This window comes from Candoia aspera, chromosome 2 (assembly GCF_035149785.1).
Source record: "Candoia aspera isolate rCanAsp1 chromosome 2, rCanAsp1.hap2, whole genome shotgun sequence".
Taxonomy (NCBI): Eukaryota; Metazoa; Chordata; class Lepidosauria; order Squamata; family Boidae; genus Candoia; species Candoia aspera.
In genome coordinates this window covers 118556605-118583084 of record NC_086154.1, presented here as the reverse complement: position 1 = coordinate 118583084, position 26480 = coordinate 118556605, and the positions used below count along the sequence as shown (strand labels likewise).

At 39.4% G+C, this 26480-nt stretch overlaps 1 protein-coding gene across 2 annotated transcripts in view; it reads right to left on the bottom strand.

Moving 5' to 3' along the window:
- The window catches only part of SDK2 (sidekick cell adhesion molecule 2), a 377040-nt gene that overhangs the window by 143022 nt on the left and 207538 nt on the right, over positions 1-26480 (bottom strand). For both annotated transcript variants that reach the window (XM_063293433.1, XM_063293434.1), the window contains exon 2: positions 13660-13819. In XM_063293433.1, the coding sequence (XP_063149503.1) occupies positions 13660-13819 (160 nt within the window). The remainder of the gene's footprint in view (positions 1-13659; positions 13820-26480) is intronic.

Sequence of the window (26480 nt, the reverse complement as noted above, 5' to 3'; positions counted from 1 at the left end):
TGGCAATTGTATGATGATGAATAAGAATAATATCACCATGCTACTTAACCTCACTATGGAGTATTAGCTCAATCTAATGTCCCATTGAACTCAGTGGAACCTACTTGTTAAGTAGACTCATGACTTTTCCACATTGAAGCCTTAAGCAATTTACATATAGCTTTAAGCTCCATTGCATAAACCAGCTGGAAATGAAGCTGACTAATGAAATCCTTTCTGGGTTTCACCCCCTTCCTCCACTTTGGCCATGGAGATGGCCAGGTGTTCTGTCCCAACTATATTGACCATGCCCCCAGCTGGTGGACCTCCCTGCTTCTTTACCCTTCCCATCCTTGCTGAGAAAGCAAGCATCAACTATTCTCTTTTGGAGAGGTGGTCTTTAAGGAGATGTGGTTTCAATTGACAGACATCTTGTATGAGGCCTCCTCACAGATGACACCTCCCACTTGGACATAAAAAAAAAAGCACCACCATTTTACCATCCTTCCTGTCACCTGGGCTGGAAGAGGAAAATGGCAGGTCTCTTGTCAATTTCAGTTAGTTAAAAAAGATAACTGCAGATCCTTGTTTCACTGTTCCATCAGTAAAGTTAAAAAAAAAGACAGGTCTTCCACTAAGGAACGTGTAAATTGTATTTTAATGGGCAGCAACCAGAAACTGGAAGGGAAGACCCATTTCTGCCACAGTGCACAGTGGCCAACTGGAGTGGATGGATTTCCTTACAACAAAAGGAAGCAGAGCAGGTGAACTGGACAGCATTGCTTGGGCTAGCACAAGTTAGAAAATACTATTTTTGATCTGTACCAAAAAAAGATGGATGGGGATTGCATCTCTCATGGGCTGGAACACATACGGGACAAGATTGTATGTTCCTTTCCTTGAGAAATGGCCACTGGCCAGTACTTGCACTAGGTCAGTTTGGTTATGTGGAGTAGCCCTCATGCAGAATTGCAGTGATGGGCTCACCTTTGAGATAGACCAGACTAGGAAACCAAAATTATGAATGCTAATGCTACTTTTCTAAGGTTATAGTAAAAGTATCTTGCATATCTGAATGCACCTCCCCCTCCCTTCCTTTATCTTTGTGAGAACTAGGAAGGTTCGAGTCTGACACACTTTCTCAAATTACATTTCTGCCTTAGACTCAAAGTTCTTTTATCTGTTATCTTGGTTGTGGCTCTTCCTCCTGTTCCTCAAGGTTATTCCCACTGGCCATTACAGGTATATGCATTTTACTAAGCCATGGTTTGTTTCACTGCCCAGTTGATTGGATTCACTCAACATACCAATTCACAGACCATCATTTACAAATCATCAGGTGAATACAACCCCACCCCCCCAGACATACATTATGCTTTAGCACAGGATGAGAATACAACCAATTTGAGACACAGTTTTGTAGTGTAATCATCCCAGGAAAGAAAGGTAGAGATGAGAGTGTATGCACGTGGTATAGCCAAAAATGCTTTCACAGTTTACACAAAGAAAAGTATTAGAATGTCCTTCATCTATTTGTTGTTGTTGTTCAGTCGTTAAGTCGTGTCCAACTCTTTGTGACCCCATGGACCATAGCACACCAGGCCTTCTTGTCCTCCACTGTCTCCCGGAGTTTACTCAAATTCACGTTCATTGCATTGGTGATGCTATCTAACCATCTCATCCTCTGCCGTCCCCTTCTCCTTTTGCCTTCAGTTTTTCCTAGCATCAGGGTCTTTTTGAGTGAGTCCTCTCTTCGCATTAGGTGGCCAAAGTAATTGAGCTTCAGCTTCAGCATCTGTCCTTCCAGTGAACAGTCTGGGTTGATTTCCTGTAGGATTGACTGATTTGACCTCCTTGCAGTCCAAGGGACTCTCAAGAGTCTTCTCCAGCACCACAGTTTGAAAGCATCTGTTCTTTGGCACTCAGCCTTCCTTATGGTCCAACTCTCACAGCCATACATCACTACTGGGAAAACCATAGCTTTGATTATACGGACCTTTGTCGGCAAGGTGATGTCTCTGCTTTTTAATATGCTGTCTAGGTTTGCCATAGCTTTCTTCCCAAGGAGCAAGTGTCTTTTAATTTCATGGCTGCAGTCACCATCTGCGGTGATCTTGGAGCCCAGGAAAATAAAATCTGTCACTGCTTCCATTTCTTCCCCTTCTATTTGCCAGGAAGTGATGGGACCAGATGCCATGATCTTAGTTTTTTTAATGTTGAGTTTCAAGCCAGCCTTTGCACTTTCCTCTTTCACCCTCATCAAGAGGCTCTTTAGTTCCTCTTCACTTTCTGCCATTAGGGTGGTATCATCCGCATATCTGAGGTTGGTGATGCTTCTCCTGGCAATCTTGACTCCGGCTTGTAATTCATCCAGCCTGGCATTTCTCATGATGTACTCTGCATACAAGTTAAATAAGCAGGGTGACGAAATACAGCCTTGTCGTAGTCCTTTCCCAATTTTGAACCAATCGGTTGTTCCATATCCGGTTCTGTTGCTTCCTGACCCGCATACAGGTTTCTTAGGAAATAGGTAAGATCTTTTCGTATAGTTCTTCTGTATACTCTTGCCACCTGTTCTTAATCTCTTCTGCTTCTGTTAGATCCCTGCCTTTTTAGTCCTTCATCATGCCCATCTTTGCACAAAATGTTCCCTTGATATCTCCAATTTTCTTGAAGAGATCTCTAGTCTTCCCCATTCTATTGTTTTCCTTGATTTCTTCATCTACATTTCTTCATCTATGGCTTCAGTTAAAGAGTCAGAGTGATTGTTATATCCACTTGAGTGAAAAAAGAGAAATCTTCTTTTACACTCACAAATCTTCTTTTACACCTTCAGGAGCAGTGAACTAAGCACTGAAAACATTCTCATCATCACTTGTGAAATACCATCAATGCTACATGCTTTATTTGGGCAACACATTTGACATGCAGCACCTCTAGGATTTCTCTCACATACTTTCCCTTCACCAAGATAGTTCCTGAAATGAGATGCTCAGCTGTATGGCAAAGCTCAGGCACACAGCCCTGTGTAGAAAAAAGGCTTCCCCTGTGATCAAAGGCAAGGTTCTCTCCCCTCAAAGGATTAATGTGTTTCTAAACCTGTTAACTTTTAATTACCACCTGAGCATGCTGGCTGAGTGCCATCGACATCTCTATTAAAATTCAATTTATGCCCATCATAACTAATTTTCCTGCCCCAGCTTTCTCGCCAGTAGCCCTCAATTTCCAGACAAGATGTCCAAAGCCTTGTCTTACTGTACTAAAATTCCAAAGAAGCAATGTTTGCACATGTGTGCACATGTGTGCATCAGTTAAAGGGGTGGACGAACGGCCTTAATTCCTAAAGTGGCTTGCATCACAAAAATTTGTTTACAAATTTTGCTTAGAGCTGTTTCATAACACCATTTCTACTTTCCAATCCCTCACAAAGCAATCTGAACTGAACCATGATGGTCTTCACTATTTCCAGCTCTCAGCTAACACTGAAACAGAAAGATCTTCATTTGAGTGTAATGCTCACCAAGAAGACCATGAGCTAATCAGTGTTGACCTCTCTTTCCAACTGACTGAGTATAGAATGTCATCCAATCAGTGCTCTACCTCCTGAACTACTACGTGTATAGGACAAGTAAAAAATAAATGAAAGGAAATACAATGAATCACTGATGTCTCCCTCATAAACTCACACAATACATTTTTTCTGCACCTATGTTAGTATGCATTTGACTCATAGTTTTGAATGGAAATCTGACGTGTTAAACTGCATGTTACATTAAGGGTCTTCCCTCCCTTCCTCCCTCCTCCCTTCCTTCCTTTTAGTTGCACTGGACAATGGATCCAAACTGAAGTCAGAAAGACAGCATCTTGCTACAGGCTGGCCATTAAAACTGGATTTAAATGAAACATGTATTAACCAGTTTGGCTCAGATGCTTTAGCAGTCTTTGAAGTATCTGCAATTAGCAGATTATCTGCAACAATTCAATTTTATAAGGTATTAAAAGGTAAAATGAAATTTAGTATCACTTATATATTTGATTTGTGGAAGGAAGAATTGGAAAATCCAATATTGGAAAATCAATGGATTGGGAATTAAAATATGTAAAATATGCTTCCTATGATATAAAAATGAAATTAATTCACCAGAAAATATTATTTCAGGTTTATCTGACCCTTCAAAGAATGTTTAAAAGGAATGGACATTAGGTCTTTATATTGGAGATGTAAGAAATTTGAAGATTTTTAAACTCATATGATTTGGTCTTGTTCTGCTATAGCTTTATTTTAGTTTCAGATCAATACATATGTTAATATAAGTTTTGAAAGGAATACTGTACAAGGATTTCAGTGTAATGTTGAATTATATTCCTAAAATATGGAATTTGTCATCTCATGAGTAACTTCAGCTCTATTGAACCTGAGGCATGATAAAGAGGATAATTCTATGTAACTGGAAAGTAAGGAATGGATCCAGGTTCTGTTATATACTTTTGAAAAATCTTTGTGTTCTAAAAATGAGATTATGTAGTACATTGTATTATGGTCTAGATTTAATGATAATGACTGAATTAATTCCATATAGGTATTTGTACTTATTACATGGAAATTTCTTTCTGTTCATTGAGGTCTATTTTTGGTTACATTTAGTTCATTGTAATTGGTATAATATTTATTTTCTTTTTTCTTCACTGTATAATCACTATTTAATATAGACTTTCTTTTTTTGCTTCACTTATATGTATGTATATATGTATATATGTATGTATATATATGACCCAAAAATTGGATCCATCTTTGAGAGCCTGTGCAAATGCCCCAATATGCAAAGTGCTGACACTGGGCCTGTAATAGAATGGACTGATAACAGTTTCTGACCAGAATTTGATTTGAAAATGGATTTAAATGATCAAATGATCAATAATCTTATTAATACTGTTGCAAAATTCTACATACATTCCTTCTCCTAACAATAACATCCTGGACAGAGAAAGAAAAAGTTAATTGAAAAACAGTTTTAGAAAATGTTATTTCATAATTAACCAGAGCTCTGTACATTATCCATTTTACCATTCATACATGTCACAGGGTGTAGGTGTGGGAGGGAGTCACTATTTGTGAAAATCTGAGCTTGGGATCTGAACCTACTTTTCAGGGAATAGCTGTGGGGCAAAGGATCAATTATGTGAAAATTGCAAAATTCTTTTTTTGATTACTTCCAGCTTTCAACAAGACAAAGGGTCACTTGTAGACCGTTTTTATCTTGGGAAGCAAGAGTGTTTGTATGGGGAGGAGAGAACTGACATTACAGCCATTAAATTAGGCTACCAGGAAACCTGGAATAAGTTTGAGAGCCATCTCTGCCAGACTGGAAGCTGTAAGACTTCTCTCTACTTTTCTGTTTGGGCAGCTCTAATAGAGGTAGGGCTGACTGCATGATATTCAATCTCTCTCACACTGTTATTTTTTCATTCTTCTCCTTCTGCATATGCATATGCAAGCCTTTACTGCCCTCTCCCACTTCTTTCATTTCCCTTGTCCATCACTATTCTCCGCCTGGAAGTCAGGAGAGCCCCCCGCTTCAAGGTATCTCTCTGTCTACATGTTCCTGATATTTCATTCCAACTGCAAGTGGATTTTATTTCAGAACAAGAGGAAACTTTATTTGCACACTGACTGAGTGAATAGATGGAGGAAGATAAGGAGCAATTTCAAATCTCCTTTTTATTCATGTCCCTCTACATTTTATGCCTCTATATTTTTTTCTCCATTAACCATTCCTATTTCCAACTGGCTTATCTCTTTCTTCCTGCCTTTCTATCCAGGAAAGGAAAGGAAAGGAAAGGAAAGGAAAGGAAAGGAAAGGAAAGGAAAGGAAAGGAAAGGAAAGGAAAGGAAAGGAAAGGAAAGGAAAGGAAAGGAAAGGAAAGGAAAGGAACCATTCTGATTAAGGTGATTGTCTCCACCCCCACAAAAAAGGAAAGAAGAAAATAAATGATTGGGTTAAAACAGAGATCTGTTGCAGGGAAGGAAGAAGAATCGAATGGATTTTTTTTCAGATATAGGGAGAAAAAAAGAAAGGGAGAGAGAGAGAGAGAGGAAAAAAAAAAAGGTGGGCCAGACATAGCTTCAGCACTGAGGATAGTAAAATCAACAAAGACAAGTGATTTGCATAACTCACAACCCTATGATGATACTACTTAATGGGTCATTTTAATCCAAACACAAGCAAAAATGCACAGAAGGCTCTACAATGTTTGTAGCTTTTGACTTCCACATTTGCTGTTTTTCAGAGGTTCCATGAAAAGTTATAAAGGTTCAAAGAAAACCTGTGAAGCCTAGCTGGATGACTTCATTATTTGCTACTTAATGGTAGGGCCACTGTTTTTATTTATGAAAGGACATGATTATACTGTGCCACCACAAATGATAAGCAAATGATAAGCAAATGAAAACAAAAGTGGTATTTTCCTCTCCTTTACCAAAAAACAAATAATCTACTCCAAGATATTATCACTATCTAGGCTAAAGAATCAATATAGTGAAATAAGGGGAACATATTATGCTCTTATAATATGTTTATAATAATTATCATCATCATTATCATCACATTAAACTTAAAAAACATTACAATTAGCATTTCTTTAAAAAAAATTAGTAGTTTTTAGTATCAGATATAAAGAGCAGTACAACTATGTTGCTATTTTATTTAAAAAAAACTATGTAGTTTAAAAAAAGAAGCCTAAGCTCTTACATATATAGATAGGCTACATAGATAGCCTAAGCTTTTGATATATAGTTTCTTTTAATCAAGGAAAAAATAAAAAAGCAAAAATCCTACACTAAACAACCTAATAAGAGAAAAAAGATGCAGGTGGAGGCCTAAAGATAGGTAAGTTCAAAGAAGGGAATAATGCAGAATTACTCATGAAATTGTAGTAGCAAATTACCTGCAGTAAGTGCCTCTGACTACATACAAACACTGGATCCAAATGGTAGCTTTTTATAACAGCTTTCGGTAAAAACTAAGTTGTAGGGAAATAATTTAAAAGACTGAGGGTTGGGTAGCTAAATCCTATGATTTTTCCTTTGTCTAGAGGATACTCAGAACTTTTGAGCACCACTACAAAGCCCAAGATCAAGAGTGGGTACCTCCAGGTACTATGACATGTGACATCCCAGGACACCAAATTTAAATAATAAAATTTATTTATTTGTTTATCAAGTTTCTGTGGCTGCCTCACTCCGTAATGACTCTGGGCAGCATACAATATTGAAAACAGTTAGAAACAATATAACGAATAAAAATAAGGCCTGGTAAGAGCAATAAAACATAGCACCTAACACAAAAACATTCCCACGGGAGGCTTACCACACACTCTATCCCAAAGGCTGGGGGAAGAGCCCAGTTTTTAGGGCCTGTTTAAACAAGATCAGAGCAGGGACCATATGGATCTCTGGAGGGATGCTACCATATTCCAGAGGGCAGGTTCTGTGTAGGGGAGACCTATCTCCTGGGTCCCATCAGATACACTGTTTAATCAGTGAGATCCAAAGCATGCCACCTCAAAGAGCAGGTGGCAGCCGTGGCTAGGAGGGCCTTTGTGCAACTTCATGTTGTGTACCAGTTACGCCCCTTCCTGGAGTGAGAGGCCCTTCATGCCCTGGTTATCTCCCAAATAGACTACTGTAATGCGCTCTACATGGGGCTACCCTTGAAGAGTATACGAAAGCTACAGCTGATCCAAAATGCAGCCACGTGGACAGTTTTTGGTGCCTCAAGATCAGCACACATTACTCCCTAGCTTCGCGAGCTGCATTGGGTGCCAGTCTGCTTCTGGGTCCAATTCAAGGTGTTGGTTATCACCTTTAAAGCCCTACATGGCATGGGTCCAGGCTACCTAAGGGACGGTCTCATCCCCATCATATCAACCCATCCCTCCTGGTCATGCAGCGATGGCATGTTGTGGACCCCGTCTGTAAGAAAATTCCATCTGGCGGGGTCCAGGAGGTGGGCCTTCTCTGCAACAGCCCCTGCCCTTTGGAACATCCTTCCCCCGGAAGTGAGATTGGCTCCCTCCCTCCTGGACTTTAGGAAACAACTAAAGACCTGGTTCTGTTATCATGCCTGGGGTGGGAGAGAGAGTAGTCTTTCCTGGGAATGGTTAGTTTGTTAGAAGGACCCTGTTCTGCTTGCAAATCAGAGTGAACTTCCAGCCATTGGGGTTTTTATCATATTTATTTATTATGTATTATAGTATTTTACAGTTTTATATTTTTCTTATTTATGTTTTATTGTAAACCGCCCTGAGTCCCTTTTGGGAGATGGGCGATGATAAATTTGATTAATAAACAAACATAAATAAATAAATGCCAACTCTATCCAATCATACAGGACAGGCAGAAATTACGGGAGACAGGCGGCCTCCCAAATAACAGGTCCTATGCCATGAAGAGCTTTATAGCTGATAACTAGCACCCTGAATTCTACCTGGAAGCCAACTGGTAATCAGTGCACAGCATAAAGTACAGGGTTACATGGGTGGTGTGGCATGCCCATAACCTATTTATTTATTTATTTATTCAAACTTCCTGTGCTACTGCCCTCAGCACTTCCTCATTCCAACAGGGTTCCTGATGTCTCTTCTGGAGAACTGTGTTGGAATGCGGAAATGCTGAAACTCCAGACAGAGGTCTTCCCAGTTTCCTAGTTGCCCCCCTGGCAAAAGCCATTCACTATACTTGCTGCTCCCAGGTTAACAGCAACTCCAACTACCATCATGCAGCTATCACTGCAGCCCAAGAGGCCAAAGTGAAATGGTAAAGAGTAGTTCTGCTTTGGCCATATTTTTAATGGAATAAATTTTTGTTTTCTTTATTTCCGATTCATTACAGACTTTTACTTTGATGTGCAAAAATGCTTCAGGGCTATGGCCCTCGAGTTAATGAATTAGTTCTCGTGTGGTGCCTGTGGTGATCTGAGTTTGAGACCCTTGGCCTCATTCCTTGGCAAAACACTCAGATTTCCTCCTCACAATTAAGCTGACTTTGAAGGAATCCCACATAACAGCCACTTGGATCCACAGCATAGTTTTTAAAAAGAAACCACATGACGAAGTTTTCCACTGCTTCTTCAAGAGGAACCTTAAGCTGCTGCTGTCTAGGTATTCAATGAGGCCTTTCTCAGAAGCTGTCAGTGAGGGAACCTTCCCAAGGTCCCAGCATTGCAGCAGGAGCAGCAGCAGCAAGAGGGCTTCAAACATGATGCCTTAAATCGGAACATGTCCTGCCTTGTGCTGAATTATCAATGAAGATGGTGAGGATGACACAGACATACACACACTTACACATACACAAGATGTTGGGAAGCTCTTGGCTTGATTTAAAGCAAGACCTTGAGTGGCTCTGACTTTGTGACAGTTGTTTTCTTCTCAAATTACTGAGTGAATGAGAAAGAAATGGAAGAAAACTTTTCTGATGGCCCCTAAGGTTGAATGGTGAGAGAGAGAGAGAGAGAGAGAGAGAGATTGCTGTAGGCCACAAAGTCAAGTTTCCAATCCATGATAGATAAATGATAGCAATCAGAATGACAGATAATTAACAAGCTATTTGAAGAGGGAATAACTCTACAAAAACGTCATTTGCAACCAGAGGCATTTTCCATCTTCAGTGTACCAAGAGAAAACAGTAATAAATTAATAGAGAAGGGCAAGTGCTACACAAATTAATAAGAAGTGAATCCTAGCTCGACAGCTGTTCTTACATGTCTGGGAACTTGTGATGTGTGATTTACTAATGCATAACTTGATACCAAAATGTGATATAAGTGTAAGGCACAAATCTCACAGTCTATCTGGCTGGAGATGAAATCCATTTTAGGCCACTATTTAAAAACATAATAAAATAAAATAAAATGCAGATCAGAACCCCAGAAGCCTTTTACATTGGTGTGTGTGTTTGTGTGTGTGTGTGTGTGTGTGTGTGTGTGGCAGGGGGTAGATAATGTTAAAAAGGATTTTAAATTATTCATCCAATGCTATGCTGCTTCATCATGGTGGTGGGGGTAGGAGGGGATGTTTCTGGGAGGGGTGAGCAAGGAATGCTAGGAGTGTATGCCAAGAACATATAATTTGAACAAGGCCACCCCAGCTACCCAGCTAAAGCAAGCAGACAGCAGTGATATAGAAAGATGCTGGATGCAGATGCAAAGGCATCATTTCATACTGTGCAGGAGAAGACAATGATAAACTACTTTTGTACTTACCCAGAAAAATCACACCAATAAACAATATAAACGGATTGATGATATAATGCTAGATGAGGGGACCCTCAGATCAGATGGAACTCAACATGCTATGGAGGAAGAGCTGAGGATCTTTCAGAGTGCTAACAGTGTTTCTGACATGGCTAGATAAAAGACATTTGGTATGTCTGGTTGCTGATGTTGCCCTGCAGGAAAACAAAATCCAGTGCTGCAAAGACAGAATCACAGTGGGAATATGGAACATAAGAAGCATGAACATGGGAGAAGTCAACACAGGAAAGATGAAGCGAACTGACTACACATTGACATCTTTGGCATCCGCAGATTGAAATGAAACAAAATTGGACACTTTTGAACAGAAAATCATGTTACACAGGACGTGAGAAACAAAGAAGGAACAACGTTGTGTTCGTGGTCAGGAAGGAGACAGCAAGTATAGTCCTTGGGCACAGTCAAGTCCCTGACTGAATAATACCAATTAAACTTCTCAGACAACCCTTTAATATAACAATTATCCAAATTTATTTGTTTGTTTGTTTGTTTATCTATCCATCTATCCATCCATCCATCCATCCAATACTCTACCACTGATGCAGAAGAAGAGATTGATACGTTTTATGGTCAAGTTCAGTCTGAAGTCAACAGAACATGCAGGCAAAATTTGTTGCTTGTTGTACTGTATGGCCCAGGAAACCAACATGAAGTAAGAAAATGACTTATCACTGCCAATCCAATTATTTTTTCCTTGCTAACACAGTCTTCCTAACATAGTCTTCCAACAAACAAATGATGTCTATATACATGAACATCACCAGATGGAATAAAACAGAAATTAAACTGACAATAATATTGGTAGAAGAAGGTGGAAAGGCTCATTTATAACAGCAAAGACATTGCCAGGGGGTGAGTTGTGGAACAGATCACAAACTGCTCATGTGCAAACTCCAAGTCAAGCTAAAGCTGAAGAACAAAGCCAATACAGGGCCAACAAATTGGAAGCTGTCAGTCTACATAACAATACCAAAGAAAGGAGACTTGACAGAATGTGCAACCTATTGCACAATATCCTTAATCTCACATACTAGCAGAATAACGCCTAGGATCATCTAACACCGATTAAAAAACTTTGAGAAACAAAATACATTATGGCGGATGCAGCCTGGGATAATAGAGAAAGCCAAGGAATACCAAAAAGAAATCAATATGTGCTTCATTGATTATAGAAAGTGTTTAATTGTGCAACCATGTCAGGCTGTTGAATGTGCTTATGAAAATGGGAATCCCGGAACATCTCATTATCCTCATGTGAAACCTGTACACAGGCCTGGAAGCGACAGTCCAGACAGAACATGGTGAACAGAGGTGAACTCTAGGTTGGCAAACGAGTAAGAAAAGGCCGTATACTCTCCACTTATTTATTCGACATATATGTGGAATATACAGGGTGCACCAAACGGTAGGCCCCATAGACAATCTATTACATAAATTACATTAAATGTTCAAACTGGTTGCCATTTACTTCTAAACACTTCCTTACTCATTTGAGGCATGACCTTTGAACATTCCTGAGTACAGTAACATTTTCCCTGAAAAAAATGTTAATTAATAAAACATATTGTGATTGGTCTGACCTTTATTACATCTTATATATTAAGGAACCTGGTCTGGAAGAAGATGAGCATGGTTTTAAAACTGGAGGAAGAAACTTGCACTTTGCTGATGACACTGCTCTGATAGCTGAAAATGAAAATAATCTGCAAGCTCTATTGTAATGAAAGTCAAGGAGTACAGTGAAAAAATGGAACTAAGTTAAAATATAAAGAAGCCAAACTAATGCAAGAGATACAGCAACCAGTCTTAGAACTGACAGTGACAATACTGAAGTGGTGGATAGCTTCTGTCTCTTAGGATCAACTATCAACAGCAAAGGAACCAGTAGTCAAGAACTGCATCACAGACTAATACTTGGTTGAGTAGCAATGAAGGCCTTGAAAAAGATATTGATATGCCAGGATGTGCCTATATCTACAAAGATCTGAATCATGCAGACAGTGATTTTCATTGTGACACTCTATGGAAGGACACACTGGACTTTGAAGGAAAGCATAGAAAGAATATTGATACTTTTGAACTTTGGTGTTGGAGAAGACTCCTGAGATTACCATGGATAGCTAAGAAAATAAACAAATGGAACATGGAACAAATCTATCCAGAGTTCTCAGTCAATGTACAAATGACCAGACTAAAACTACCATACTTTTGACACATGTGAAGACCCAGCTCCCTTGGGAAAGGTGGAAGGAAAGAGAACGACCAACAGCAATGTGGATGGACTCAGGTACAGCAGAAATAAGTGAATCATTGGAAGATCTGAAGGATCAGTTGGGGACAGAGAAAATTTCCATGAAGAAAATCTGTGTGACCGCTGAGAGTAGCCACAGACTTGATAGCACATAACCAATCAATATTTCTGGTGTGCTGATCTTGTCTGCAATTGTTTCAGTCTTAAACCATTAATGCAGGATGCCCTCTGCAAACCAATTTAGTTAGAGGCATCTTTTGTTCCTTGTATAAAAGATCCCTGGTTACAAGGTAGCATACACGGATAAGAGAAAGAATGGAGATTCTCTTTGAAAGTAACAAAGGACTATAGCTATCTGATTGTGAAATATTAATTGTGCCTACCCCACCAGTAACAAAACAGACTTGACATTAAAGCTCATAGGTACCTGAAAAACTGAAACTGCACAATCTACCCATTTAAAAGATTACCAGTCGGTGGAAAATCTTAGTGGTTTATATCCATCTTGTTCAAGGGCATTTTTTTTGTAGGACTCTTGTTTTCAAATCAGTATTGAGAAAGCAGGATCTAGAGATAAGGACCAGCTTTCATAAGTAAATAAAGTGGCTTAATAAACTTGGTGTCAAAATTACTTCCCTTGATTGCTTCAAGGGATACAAGAAGGGGAGCTATGTAGAGACAGTGATTCTTGATTAGCAGTTTGTACATAGAGCAGGAAATTCTTTTCAGCTTGTCAGATAGGCAAAATTAATCTTGCTGAACAAGGCCCCAGTACAGCTTGCCTTAAGAAATTCTTCTCATTTTGGCTTTCAAAATGCATACAAGTCCAACCCACTCTGGCCAGTTTGTCTGCTTTTGTCACTGCCAGCATTCTAGACTGTGAAAAACCCCCTACCTAGTTTGTATTATTCTGAACATGATCTTTGTATGGTAGAAACAACACTGAATCACCATCCCACCAATCTTTTTAGAAGCTATACAAGAAGATAAATTGATTAAAAACCCAGGATGTCCCTCTGAGCAAACCTGAAGTTGCAGATAACACATGTCCCAAGGGAATAAATGACAACCAATTACAGGGATGTTCACTGCAGAAATTCCCGAGAATGGCTGACATACCTGTATTCCAGTGAGAACTTGGTTAGCTCTCTGTTGTCATGTAGCCATTTGAATTCCAGGGGCCAACTGCCTTCTGCCATGCAGGTGAGGACCAAGCGATTTCCCTCTAGATGGACTTGAGTGCGCACTGGCTCTGTCTTGAAATATGGGGAAACGTCATCTGAAATTACAAAAGAAAGTGTGTTAAACCGATGCATTCTTTGCCGTGTATAAAGTGCACAGGACCATCAATATTGGATCAGACAAGTAGCCTGACTTTCTAACATGTTGGGATATGAATGAAAAGATATATGCCAATTCTGAAAATATTAATCTTTTGTTATCTGCAAATATGCTCTCTGAAACATGTTTCACTACAGTGAGAAATCTAGAAATCATGATTATGTATCTCTGGATCAGCCTGTTTAAAAACATACATTACTTTTCAAAATGTTATAAATTAATTGTAGATATGTTGTTGCCCAAGAGGACACCACTAGATGATTTCAGAACAATAGTTAGTATAATATATGTGAAGCATCACCTTTGAAGCTGTACATGGCACAGGGTCACGTTATTTGTGGGACTGCCTGTCCCTGAGGGTATCTGCCTGTTTCAGCAGGTTGGATAGGTTGGTGGGCGCATTCCAGGCCCCTTCCCTCAAATGCTGCTAACTAGTGGTGTTACCTGGAATTGTCAGGCTTCATTATTAGCTTTTAAGGAAAATCACCTTGGCATTTCTAACATGGCAGTCTAGGCCTCTTTTCTAACTTTAGGAAAACACTTTTTCTTCTGGGCCAAGGCCATTTCTTCTGATATGGGAGAACTTGCCTTTTCAGCAACTACAAGAGGGAGCGTATTCTGAAAGTCCTTGAATGAACTTGCAAGTTTCAAAAGATACAAACCCCTCTGGGAAAGGGACTGGTGTAACTCGTAAATTTGCCACTTGTGGAACGTCATCTAGAATCTATGTTCTCTATTGTTCAATTCTCACGTGTAATCCACGTCTTTTATTGTTTGATTCCTTGCTTTATGAGGTATCACATGTACCGAATGTGTGTATCATTTGTTTCTGCACCCTATAAAAGGTCTTCACCCCCCTTAATGAAGGCTTTTTGCTTTTGCCTGAATTGCTGTGTGATTCCTGTTTTCAGGGAGGCAGAAAGCCACCTTTGCAAAGGTTAAGTTGTTTCTCTCCCAAATTCAGGGAATCGGTCTTCAGCCCCATGCCAAACTCAGGGTGCCTGAGTTTTTAGGCAACGGTGGGACCAAGGAAGTGTGCCTTTTCGATAGCAGCACCTGCCTGGTGGAATACCCTTCCCCCTGGGATCTAGCAGGTCCCCATACTTTTAGCTTTCTGGAAGGTAGTAAAAAGCTGGCTCTTCCCCCAGGCATTGGGGTAGGGTAAAGTTGAAGCCTTGGGGTTTATCTGATGATGTATTGGAGAGTGTTGGTTGAGGCACCAGCTTCTGGTTATACTGTTTTTTGGTTTTTATTATTGTTGTGAGCCAGAATTATGGCATACAGGTAATCCTTGCTTAATGACTGCCCTGTTTATGACTGTTTGAAGTTACAACAGCACTGAAAAAGTAGTTTTATGACCCGTCCTCACACTTATGACCATTGTAGTGTCCCCATGGTCACTTGATTGTGATTTGGGCACTTCATAACTGGTGGGTGTTTATGATTGTCACAGTCTCCCACAGTCACATAATCGCCATTTGCGTGCTTCACAGCCAGATTCCAACAAGCAAAGTTAATGGAGAAGCCAGTAGTAAAATCGCAAGTTGTGGTCATGTGATGTCTTGCTTAACAACCACAGGTGATTTGCTTAATGACCACAGCAGAAGTGATGTCACAAGTTCGGCATGGTCATGCGATTTTTCACTTAGTGACCACGTCACTTAGTGATGGAGCTGCCAGTCCATTGTAGTTGTTAAGCAAGGACTACCTGTATAAGATAGACAGCCATAAAAATAAAATAAAATAAAATAAAATAAAATAAAATAATGTACACGCTAAAAGATTTTCAGGATAAAATGAGGTAGGTATTATATGACTTTCAATAGACAAAACACCTAATGTGGGTAAATTTGAACAAAGTATCATCATACATCTTGTTCAGCATTTGTAAACAAGACTTTTGCTAGTTTTAAAATTGTTAACAAGTAGTTGTGTGTTCACACATACACATGTACAAACATGCACAAAGATTGGTATCAGCTGTGAGAGATGAAGGTTACTGCTTTCCCTCTATTTTCTCGATGAAAATTATCCCACCTCTGAAGCTGTTCTTTGCTCTACAGGGTAAAATATATAGGAACCAGTAGGATACCTGACTGTTTTGCCTTGAGGGAAAAATAACAGCTTTTGGGGCAGGGTTATTTTAATTGTAAAAACAGTATGGGGGAAAGGGCTTTGCTGTCCTCCTGTGCAGCAGTTCCAGTCTGAATTGGGGAAGGGGGCCGTGTCTGCTATTAACACTTAAAAATGCATATGGAGAAGTTCTCCCAGAGGGAGGGATGCCATGTATTTTCTCACAAATGATCCCAAGCAAAAATAATAGGAGAACAAGAAGGAGCAAAGTAGATTATAATGGGGTGAGCTTTACTTTACAATCTTCTGAAAGAAGATTTTTTAAAAAATCATTTCTATTTCATATTAATGGCCTGACAGTTTAAATCTCTAGGCATCTCCATGTATGGTCACTAATGATGGGAAAATACGTTGATGTCAAGATTTTATAGATTTGTCCTCTAGGTCCTTTCAGAATTGGACTCAAATCACGTTTAGATAATAGGCAAGACAACGTGTAGTTTTGGTGGGAGATAAGTCATTCAGATTCTTTGTGATTTGTTTCTACTTGTTTTAACCTTCTGTAAGCCCCTGAGAGTTGTTGGTGAGTGCACAGCCCTAGAAATGAAATAATAAATAAATAGCAACAAAAATTAAACATACAGTTAAGGATTCTGTGACACAAAAAGCAAAGATACCCATTTTAGTCCAAAAAAAAAGTCCAGAGATAGGAAGTAACTTTATTGGACCAAGCAACAAAGCAACCAAGTAGAGAGTTAGCTTCTGGATTCTCCAGAGCAACAGAATTCCTCAACAAGTACCCCAACTCTGCAAGGGGCAGAGAAAGGTGGGGAGAGGACAAAACTTTGTATATTGCCAACAGTTGTCTAAGTAGGTGGCATAAATAAATAAAATAGCAGTTTTTAAAAGGAGATTGCAAATTGATTGAATTAGTCTTTGCTAGGGCTGCTAATATCAGATTACTCTTAAAAGTCAGGGACAAAGATGGAAGGGCTGCCTCTCAGTTTTCAACAAACAAAATCAGTTTCTCAGATTTATATAAGCTTAAGTAAAATGCACAAATGTTTGCTTAGACAGATATAAATGGAAACATAGCATTACTTATATTTCCAAAGCTTGAGTGGTGTTCTAAATAAAAAAGTCAATTAAAGCCAAATTATTCAGTGACCGACCTTGTCGGGAAAGCACACAAGAATGTTTTTTTCCCTTGCTAATTGCTTAATGAAAATAGTCTAGCTTAATCTACTGCTGTTTATCTTGCCAAAGTTGCCAGAATAGAAGAGTGGTATTTAGTTTCCATGACAAAACATTTAACTTCAGATTTGCTTTGAAAATATGGAATCATTCTATATCAAATCTATAGCATATGTACAGTGTATTTGAAGGAACAATGGAAAATCATATTTTACCATCATGTTGCACTACTGTTTTCATTAAATGAAGCAGATTCCCTACATAGTAATCACTGAACTAATCTGTTCTACTTTTATAGGAATAGCTGTCACTCCCTCCAGTGCAAACAGATTAGGCCTTTAACATCTAAGTTTACATTAGCAATCATTAAGCTTTTAGAATTTTAGTACCAGACATTTCTCATTACATGAGCCCTATCAGTTTTCAAGGAAGCCAGTAAATAGGAAGAAACAACTATGAAAAAGAGAAAAGTTGGCTAAAGGCTCAAAGGATGTTTGCTTTGGTTACCTGCAATTTGAAATGGCCTAGATAGCTTGCGTGGATCGTGTTACTGTGTAAGTTATTCATCAGGTAGCTCTAGATGTATTTGTAGCCAGATAGAATTTGAAGTGTTTTGTCATTCTTCATTCTCATTTTATGGAAACCATGGAATCCTTGTCACACTTCCTTACTAGTAAAACCTTTACCTTCCATGGCATGTATATTCATAATACCATTGCTGGGGATGGGGAGAGATGGGTGAGGGGAGTACATTTTGAATGATACAGTGTCTCCTATGAAGGCAATGTTAAATCAGCTCATTTAATGTTGTAAGCAGGAGACTATAAGTTCGTTAACAATTGGGGAAGTTTGAAAAAAACTGAATAATCAGTGTGGGTAGCCTTTCAAATATAGAATACACACAAACTTCTTTCAAGTGTCTCAGACTGCTAGGGACACCTCCAATTTAACATTATTATCTCCATGCCTGCCTAAGCCTTGAAACAAAAAATATTTATTCATTTTAGAATATCCCATAGTTGGGAGCAAAGCCATGTTGCCATGGTCTACAGCAGCCTCTCCAGCTTGTCATCCCTAGGCAGTGGCTATGTTGCATGGGAATAATGAGAGTTATAGTCTAGCACAGTGTCTCTCAACCTTGGCAATCCTAAAATGTCTGAACTTCAACTCTCAGAATGGTGGGAGTTGAAGTCCAGACACCTTAAAGTTGACAAGGTTGAGAAACACTGGTCTAGCATATCTAAACGTCCCCAGGTTGGATTAGGTTTACAGCTATCATCTTGCCACAGGTGTTCTGGAGAAAGAACATTCTTCTTGTTATGTACAGTAGAGAGGGCCAGATTTGCAGTCAGGTTCTGAGAGTTTGTGGGAAGGCTGGGAGTGTAATAAAAGGAATGTTAGACATGAATAACCAAGAGATATTTTTTTCACTAATGGCAACTCAATCCAGGTGTCAAGAAACAATTCAAAATATTTTGAGAGATTCTGCCTTAATTAATTCCCTAATAAAGGAATCTGGCAATTTCCAAGATTCTGTATTTATCCCTCATATCTTAAAGATGCCTTACTGAAGTCTATATAATTCTTGCTTCCTTGCTTCCCTTCCTCAGCTGTGTGGAGTTTGATACAGGCCAACAGTACTACTGTACCTTTTGTGCTGTGACAGTAATCCAAAAAGTAAAGGCAAAGACTCCTTCCTATTAATTTCGTTTCCTAGGGACCACGTGGACACATCTTTGCTTGGCAACAGTTCAAACATGGCTTGCCACTGCATTTTCCCAGGATATCTGTTCATTTCTCAATCTAGCCTACAAACCTCTTATTCCCCGATGGTCCTCCATCCAAGAACAAGGTCTGACTACACACCTTTTTGAGATTGGTCAAAGTCAGCTTTGAACTGCCATCTAGACAGGTAATAAAGCCAAATAATCTTGTCAATGAAGGGGGAACAAAAATGCGAACAAAATCAAAGAATAAAAGACAATCCAAAAATTAGAACAGCAAGTCACTTGCAGAATCCTTAGGGTTATAACTATTGCATCTCCTAAGAAAAAGGGAAAGCAGAAGTCTTTTGAATACACATTTATTTAGAGGCATGGAAGCATAAAAAAAGTTTACCAAATGTTGTCTGCTCTTGTTGCTTGAAAGCATTTTCTTTCTCCCCATTCCTTTAATCACTTCCTGTTATTTGCCTTTGTCCTTATTAGACTGTGCCCATAAAGATGGATTTTCTCCTGTGCATTGGGGTAAAGATCGGGCTCTTCTCCCATTGGGCCAGGATAGTAATTGAACCCATTCTGCAGTGAAAATGAGTGGTTGTAATGCCTAGCCTTGGCTACGTGCATGACTGTGCTTTGTTTTATTGGTTTTAGTATAATTTAATTCAGTTTTGATTGTTTCTCATTTGTATTGATATGCACTACCCAGAGTAATAAATTATGAATTGGGCATGATTATGATTTACACATTTTAAAAATAAATTAAAATATAAACCATCAGCCATTGCCCAGAACTACACTGTACTGCATCTTATTAAATGTTATATTAATATTCTTTTCCCTCCCATGGGCAAAAAAAAAAAAAGTTTCCTTCTGGCCACTGCAGTTGCTGAGATGGATCAATAACATAACTAGAACACTGTCATCTATTTTTAGCACATGCTTTAGGATCAGAAAATAAGATGAGCCAATAACTCGATGATCTGTGGTTTGGACAATGCAATAATGGGATGGGCATCCTCTGTTATTTTTTTAAATTGACTCAATTACTCAAACCAGTACTAAATATAGTACTGTAGTTAGTAACTAGAACAGTGTTTCTCGACCTTGGTAACTTGGAGATGTGTGGACTTTAAGTCCCAGAATTCCCCAGCCAGCCATGCTGCCTGGGGAATTCTGCGAGTTGAAGTCCACACATCTTCAAGGTGCCAAGGTCGAGAAATACTGAGGTAGAGTAACTAGCTAACTCTTCCCATTCACTCTAGGAAGGTGTTTAAATTCAATCACTCCTATGGATGCGAACAGTTGAGAGTAAAGAAATAAACCCTGATTATAAAATAGTCTGCCAGGAATGTGAACTACTGTATGGTGTATTGTTGCTTGCTTTTGTTTTATAACCTAATTTCAATATAATAATTTAATTCTGAAGGGTGATGGCCATCAAGTGAAACCTGATGCCCAGAGTTGTGCCTCATCATTTTCCCCCCAATTTATTTTCTCGATTCACAAAAGTTACATATGAACATTTTTTTAGCCCACTTCTGACTCTTGTGACAGAATAAAAACTTGAGAATGGGAAAAATAAAGAAGAAATATTATTTCAACTTATTTACAATGCTTTTTTGGTTTTGCCTAATCATGAAGATCCATGAATCTTCTTGGGACAGAGGGACAGTGACAGGGAAAGATCCTAGATTTGCAGAGAGCAGTAACATAGCCTATGCTACTGCTCTCTAGGATCTTTCCCTGTCGCTAGTTTCATGGGCCATATTTACCATGAGCAACCTTAAGTCCTGACACCTCCTGTAACAAGCAAGCAAGCGAATAAAAATCCATGGCCAAATGCATGCCTAGTAATTGCGTGATTCTCATGTTAAGATTTATTCCCCTTCTAAGAGAGAAGTGCTATCACTGTATATATTTTATGGGTAAAGGGAACTGAGGCATAAATATAAAGGCATAAGGATTGTACAGGATTATTATTACACACATCAGGGAACTGAATTCATATTTTCCAAGCTGGCACACACGGTCTCCTCCACACCTAGTATTCTGTGCCATATTATCTATCGACAATGACACAGTTCTGATCCCTTTGCCATATTTGTGCCCACCTGAGCCATTTAGTAACCATATCAACAAGAGCTTAAAGTCCATCTAGGATTTCTCTAAGCTGCTTTGCTTCCTTTATTCCCGGCTGGCTTCTTAGCATTTTAAAGACTACACTAGGCTTTTAAGATAGAAGGTGTAAAGGGCAGTGGGTAGGGGGCTGAAGAAGAGGGAGAGAAGAAAGCAGACTTTCCCATTTTATTTGCCATGTAAAATTGGAAGTTGAAGTGCACAGCTCCATTTTCTGTGTAACAAATGGATTTTTATTTTTACTTCAAAGGTACATTCGTATTTCCCAGCAGCTTTCAAATATACTTTGAACCACATTATTTTTGTTCATTTGAATAAAAAAAACAAATAAAATAAATAAATCCCCAAATCTTTCTCAGCTTTAGTTCCTGGTATTCTATTTGTTATAAAACAGTAACAATCTGGGTCCTGTGGGATTAAATTCCTCTTTTCATGTGGGACCAATACAGAAAGAGGGAGTGTGCAATAGCCACTTCAACCCACAAACAGCAAATGAGCATGTGCATACCCATGCAGACAGCACAGTGTTAAAAGGATTTAAGTTTTTCAAGACCCTACACAGGGCAATTTGCAGTGAGGTATGCATTTATATTGTATTGCTTCCCTTGTCCTCTGAGGCTTTTTGGAAATGACAACAAACTAAAGAGCGTCAACTTCAAGGTGGTAAAACATTTGAAGCGTATACTTTATTCCACAGGTATGATGGTTTCATGCAAAGGGATCTCACAGACTTCTAAAAAGAAAATGGAACCAGAATAATAATTTACTGATAAATTGCTGGACTCCTGAGGAATATGGTATTCTCAAGGATACTGTGAAGAAGATGCTTGAGTGATTCTCTTCTATTTCATACCATGGCCTGAAAGAACCTGGAACTGACACAACAATCACAATTTCTAAATTTTTGATTGCATAAACCAGAACCTGAATACACATTTTGACAATTCACTTTTAAAGTTACCAAATGACCCATCAATTCTTTATAGTTAGAACTGTCTTTTGAGCAAAAGGCAACAACAGATTGTCTGCAATTCTTTAAAAAAAAAAGTAAAGTATTGGGAGTGCTGACAATCTAGGGGCAGGGACAGGTCAGAACTACATGTGTCCTGGCACAAGTCCAGACCTGGGATAGGACTTTTTCAACTCAAAATCTCCTGTTCTCTATTGCTCTAGGGCTAGTGAACAATCACAAGGGGAAATATCAATCAATATCACTAATATTTATTCGGTCAATGACCAGTAAAATTTAAAGGACAAAAACAGAGTAAAACAAAGACATACAATATACTACCAACTAATAAAATAGCTCACATAATAATATAGCATTCGCTCCTCTATTACTATATTGATACATTTATTACCCAGATAGTGTGAATCTAAAACATTAATAAGTATAAAATAAAAAATAAAAAAAGAGAAATGCACATACAGTTCTTTGAAAACTGAACCAAGGACAAATGGAATGTGGGTCCCTGCTGCACTACTTTGCCCTCTCAGCCAGCCACACACTTTCCCAAGGAAAGCATTGGAAATGTGGAAAGATTAAATGTCAGATGGCTTGATTTCACATAGAACTAATCTTGCATACCTTTTTTTTAAATTGGAAATGATGTGCAGAACAGCATATTTTGTTAATTATGCATACAGTTTTTCCTTGCAAAAAAACAACACTTTATACACAATACGTAAACACATGATTTCAATGCCTTCCCTGTGCGGAAATAGCACTGTATTAGATGTTAACCCCTCTCTCCCCATCATAAGACATCATCAGCTTTGTTTGTTTGTTTGTTTGGGGAAATCTGAGGATGATCAGCAAGAAAGGGGGTGCTGTTGTTCTACCATCTGGCTTTTAGAGTATTTTTATTGAATGTTAAAAATAACCCCCCCACACACAATTTTTTTCAAAGACTTGACAGGAACACTTGAAAGGCTCAATTGATTTTGGGGGTGCCAGAGTGGTTCATATGTCTCTATACTGGTTTGGAACAAACAATCAAATCTATAGTGTAACAGGCAGATTGACCAGGCGAGGGCAGAGGTATCAGACGTGATCAATCCACACATTTCATACTGCTGCCAATCAATCACTGGAGTAGGTTTTGCATACTAGACAGAGGCTAGAGATCCAAGTAACTCACTAGGCCGATTCAACTCAAACCCACAAGGCTCCTAATTTAAGCCCTGGAGTCCTACATGCCTAGAAAGATACAAACGGATTCTTATAGATCTGACAGATTGCTTGCCAGAGTCTATTCCAACAGGTCTGAACTTCAGATGCCCTTCTGTTATGGGAACATTACCATGTGCACACAGCAAAGGACAACTATGTTGGAAGTGCTGCAAGCCACTATCATATGATAAAGAAGCTAATTAAGTGATTAGTGTGGGTTAAATGTTTTGGTCTTCTCCAACTAAAGGTAGCCAATGCTTTCGCTGACATTCCAGTTACTTCTACTGCCTATAGAGCTTCATGGATATGAATACATTTAATGTAAGTGGCCAATTGCAAAAATGTAATTCTGCTTCTCAGACAAAGAAGTGATCACTTTATAAAAGGCTACAAACTGGAACTGGCAGGAAACAGAGATCTCGGATTACTATAAAAAAGGAGAAAAAGGGGCCTACATGGGAAAGATTTGTGATATAATCTCTGCATTAAACTTTCCAGATTCCTCTTAACACCAAGCACAGATACACCAAGGAAAATAATTAAAGGTATTTGCTTTTATTCTGTAGTAATTCATACAGTAACATCCACGTCACATTCTGTCCAACTGCATTTTCTTGCAAGCTTAAAATTCATCAACTAAAACATCTTTCATCAGCTTCAGGCTCCAAAAACCTGCCCACCCAATAGCCTCTGTGATGACAACCCGAATACATTCCTTTCTCTCCCTGGTTAGTTTTTGTTTTTACATTTTTAATGGAAATACGCAGACATGCATTTATATGCACACACCTCATCAGCAGTTTTTTCCCATGTATAAAGTTGCATACTCTTTTTTTAGTTTCTTGCACAGAAAGGAAGAGATGTGCTGATTGATTATGTGCCATCAAATCAATGTCAACTCTTAGTGACCACATAGATAGATTTCCTCCATGACAATCTGTCCCTAACCTGGCCTTTCAGGTCTTCCAATGGTGCATCCATGACCACTGTAACTGAGCCCATCCATCTTGCTGCTGATTGTCCTCTTCCTCTCTTTCCTTCAAACTTTCCCAGCATTATAGCCTTCACCAGAGAGCTGGGTCTTTGCATAATGTGCCGGAAGTAGGATAATTTGAGCTTGGTCATTTGTGCCTCTAGTGAGAATTCTGGGTTGATTTGTTTGATGATCCATTTGTTTGTTTCCTTGGTTGTGTTCAATGATCCATTTGCATCTTAATGTATTCTACAACAGATATGGCTATTGTGGAAGACCTATATTCTTGAATTAGTCCATTGACTACAGAAGCATGAGATAAAATTTCTCCAAAGACAAAAAGGAATCATTTCCCACCAGTAGCCATTAGTTAAGTTCAGTTCATGAATTCCTTTCTCATTCATATCTAAAGAGGTATTGTGTGAGTGCAGAAACTTAATGTATCATCCCTCTCCCCTCATGCATATACAGGTGCCTCCACACTTGTGATAGGTAAATTTTCCAACCTTAAGGACTATATATGATGATAATTGGTGGGTTGGGATACATAAATGGGATGGGAAAGAAAGGAAGTCTAGCTAGTTTACTTAGATCTAAGTAATAAAATAATACAAAGTCATGCTAGCATCTTCAGCAAAGGATCGTTACCTTGTCGTGGTGCAGGAGCTTGAGCACCTCAATGATGCCATGAGCTAAACCATGAAGGGCCACCCAAGATGGGAATGTCATGACAGAGAGGTCAGACTAAATGCGATCCCTGGGGAAGATAAAGGCAACCCACCCCAGTATTCTTGCCGTGAAAACTAAATGGATCGGTACAACCAGAGATATGTCGGTATACCATTGGAAGATGAGACCCCCAGGTCAGAAGATGGTCAAAATGCTACTGGGGAGGAACAGAGGATGAGCTCAACTAGCCCCAGATGTGATGACGCAGCTAGCTCAAAGCCGAAAGGATGGCTAGCAGCCAACGGTGCTGGTGCTGAACGGCGAATCCGATGTTCTGAGGATCAACACACCATTGGAACCTGGAATGTAAGATCTATAAAAGGTAAAGGTTTCCCTTGACGTAAAGTCCAGTCGCGTCCGACTCTAGGGGGTGGTGCTCATCTCCGTTTCTAAGCCGTTAGAGCCGGCATTGTCCGTAGACCCATCCGTGGTCATGTGGCCGGCATGACGACACGGAACACCGTTACCTTCCCGCCGAAGCAGTACCTATTGATCTACTCACATTTGCATGTTTTCGAACTGCTAGGTGAGCAGGAGCTGGGACTAGCAACGGGAGCTCACCCCGTCGTGCGGATTCGAACCACTGACCTTCCGATCGGCAAGCTCAGCAGCGCAGCGGTTTGACCTGCAGCGCCGAGCCAGGGCAAATTGGATGTGGTTATTGGTGAGATGTCAAGATTAAAGATAGACATTTTGGGTGCCAGTGAACTGAAATGGACTGGAATGGGCCACTTCACATCAAATGACCACCAGATCTACTACTGTGGACAAGAGGATCACAGAAGAAATGGAGCAGCCTTCATAATTAATAGTAAAGTGACTAAAGCAGCGCTTGGATACAATCCAAAAAATGACAGAATGATCTCAATTCAAATTCAGGGCAAGCCATCTAATATCACAGTGATCCAAATATACGCCCCAACCACAGATGCTGAAGAAGCTGAAGTAGAGCAGTTCTATGAGGATCTGCAGCACCTACTGGATAACACGCCTAAAAGAGATGTTATTTTCATCACGGGAGACTGGAATGCTAAGGTGGGCAGTCAAATGACACCTGGAATTACAGGTAAGCATGGCCTGGGAGAACAAAATGAAGCAGGACATAGGCTGATAGAATTTTGCCAAGACAACTCAGTCTGCATAACAAACACCCTCTTCCAACAACCTAAGAGATGGCTTTATACATGGACTTCACCAGATGGACAACACCGAAATCAGATTGACTACATCCTTTGCAGCCAAAGGTGGCGGTCATCTATACAGTCGGTAAAAACAAGACCTGGAGCTGACTGTAGTTCCGATCACAAACTTCTTATTGCACAATTTAGGATCAGACTAAGGAGATTAGGGAAGACCCACAGATCAGCTAGATATGACCTCACTAATATTCCTAAGGAATATGCAGTGGAGGTGAAGAATAGATTTAAGGGACTGGACTTAGTAGATAGGGTCCCGGAATAACTATGGACAGAAGTTCGCAACATTGTTCAGGAGGCAGCAACAAAATACATCCCAAAGAAAGAGAAAACCAAGAAGGCAAAATGGCTGTCTGCTGAGACACTAGAAGTAGCCCAAGAAAGAAGGAAAGCAAAAGGCAACA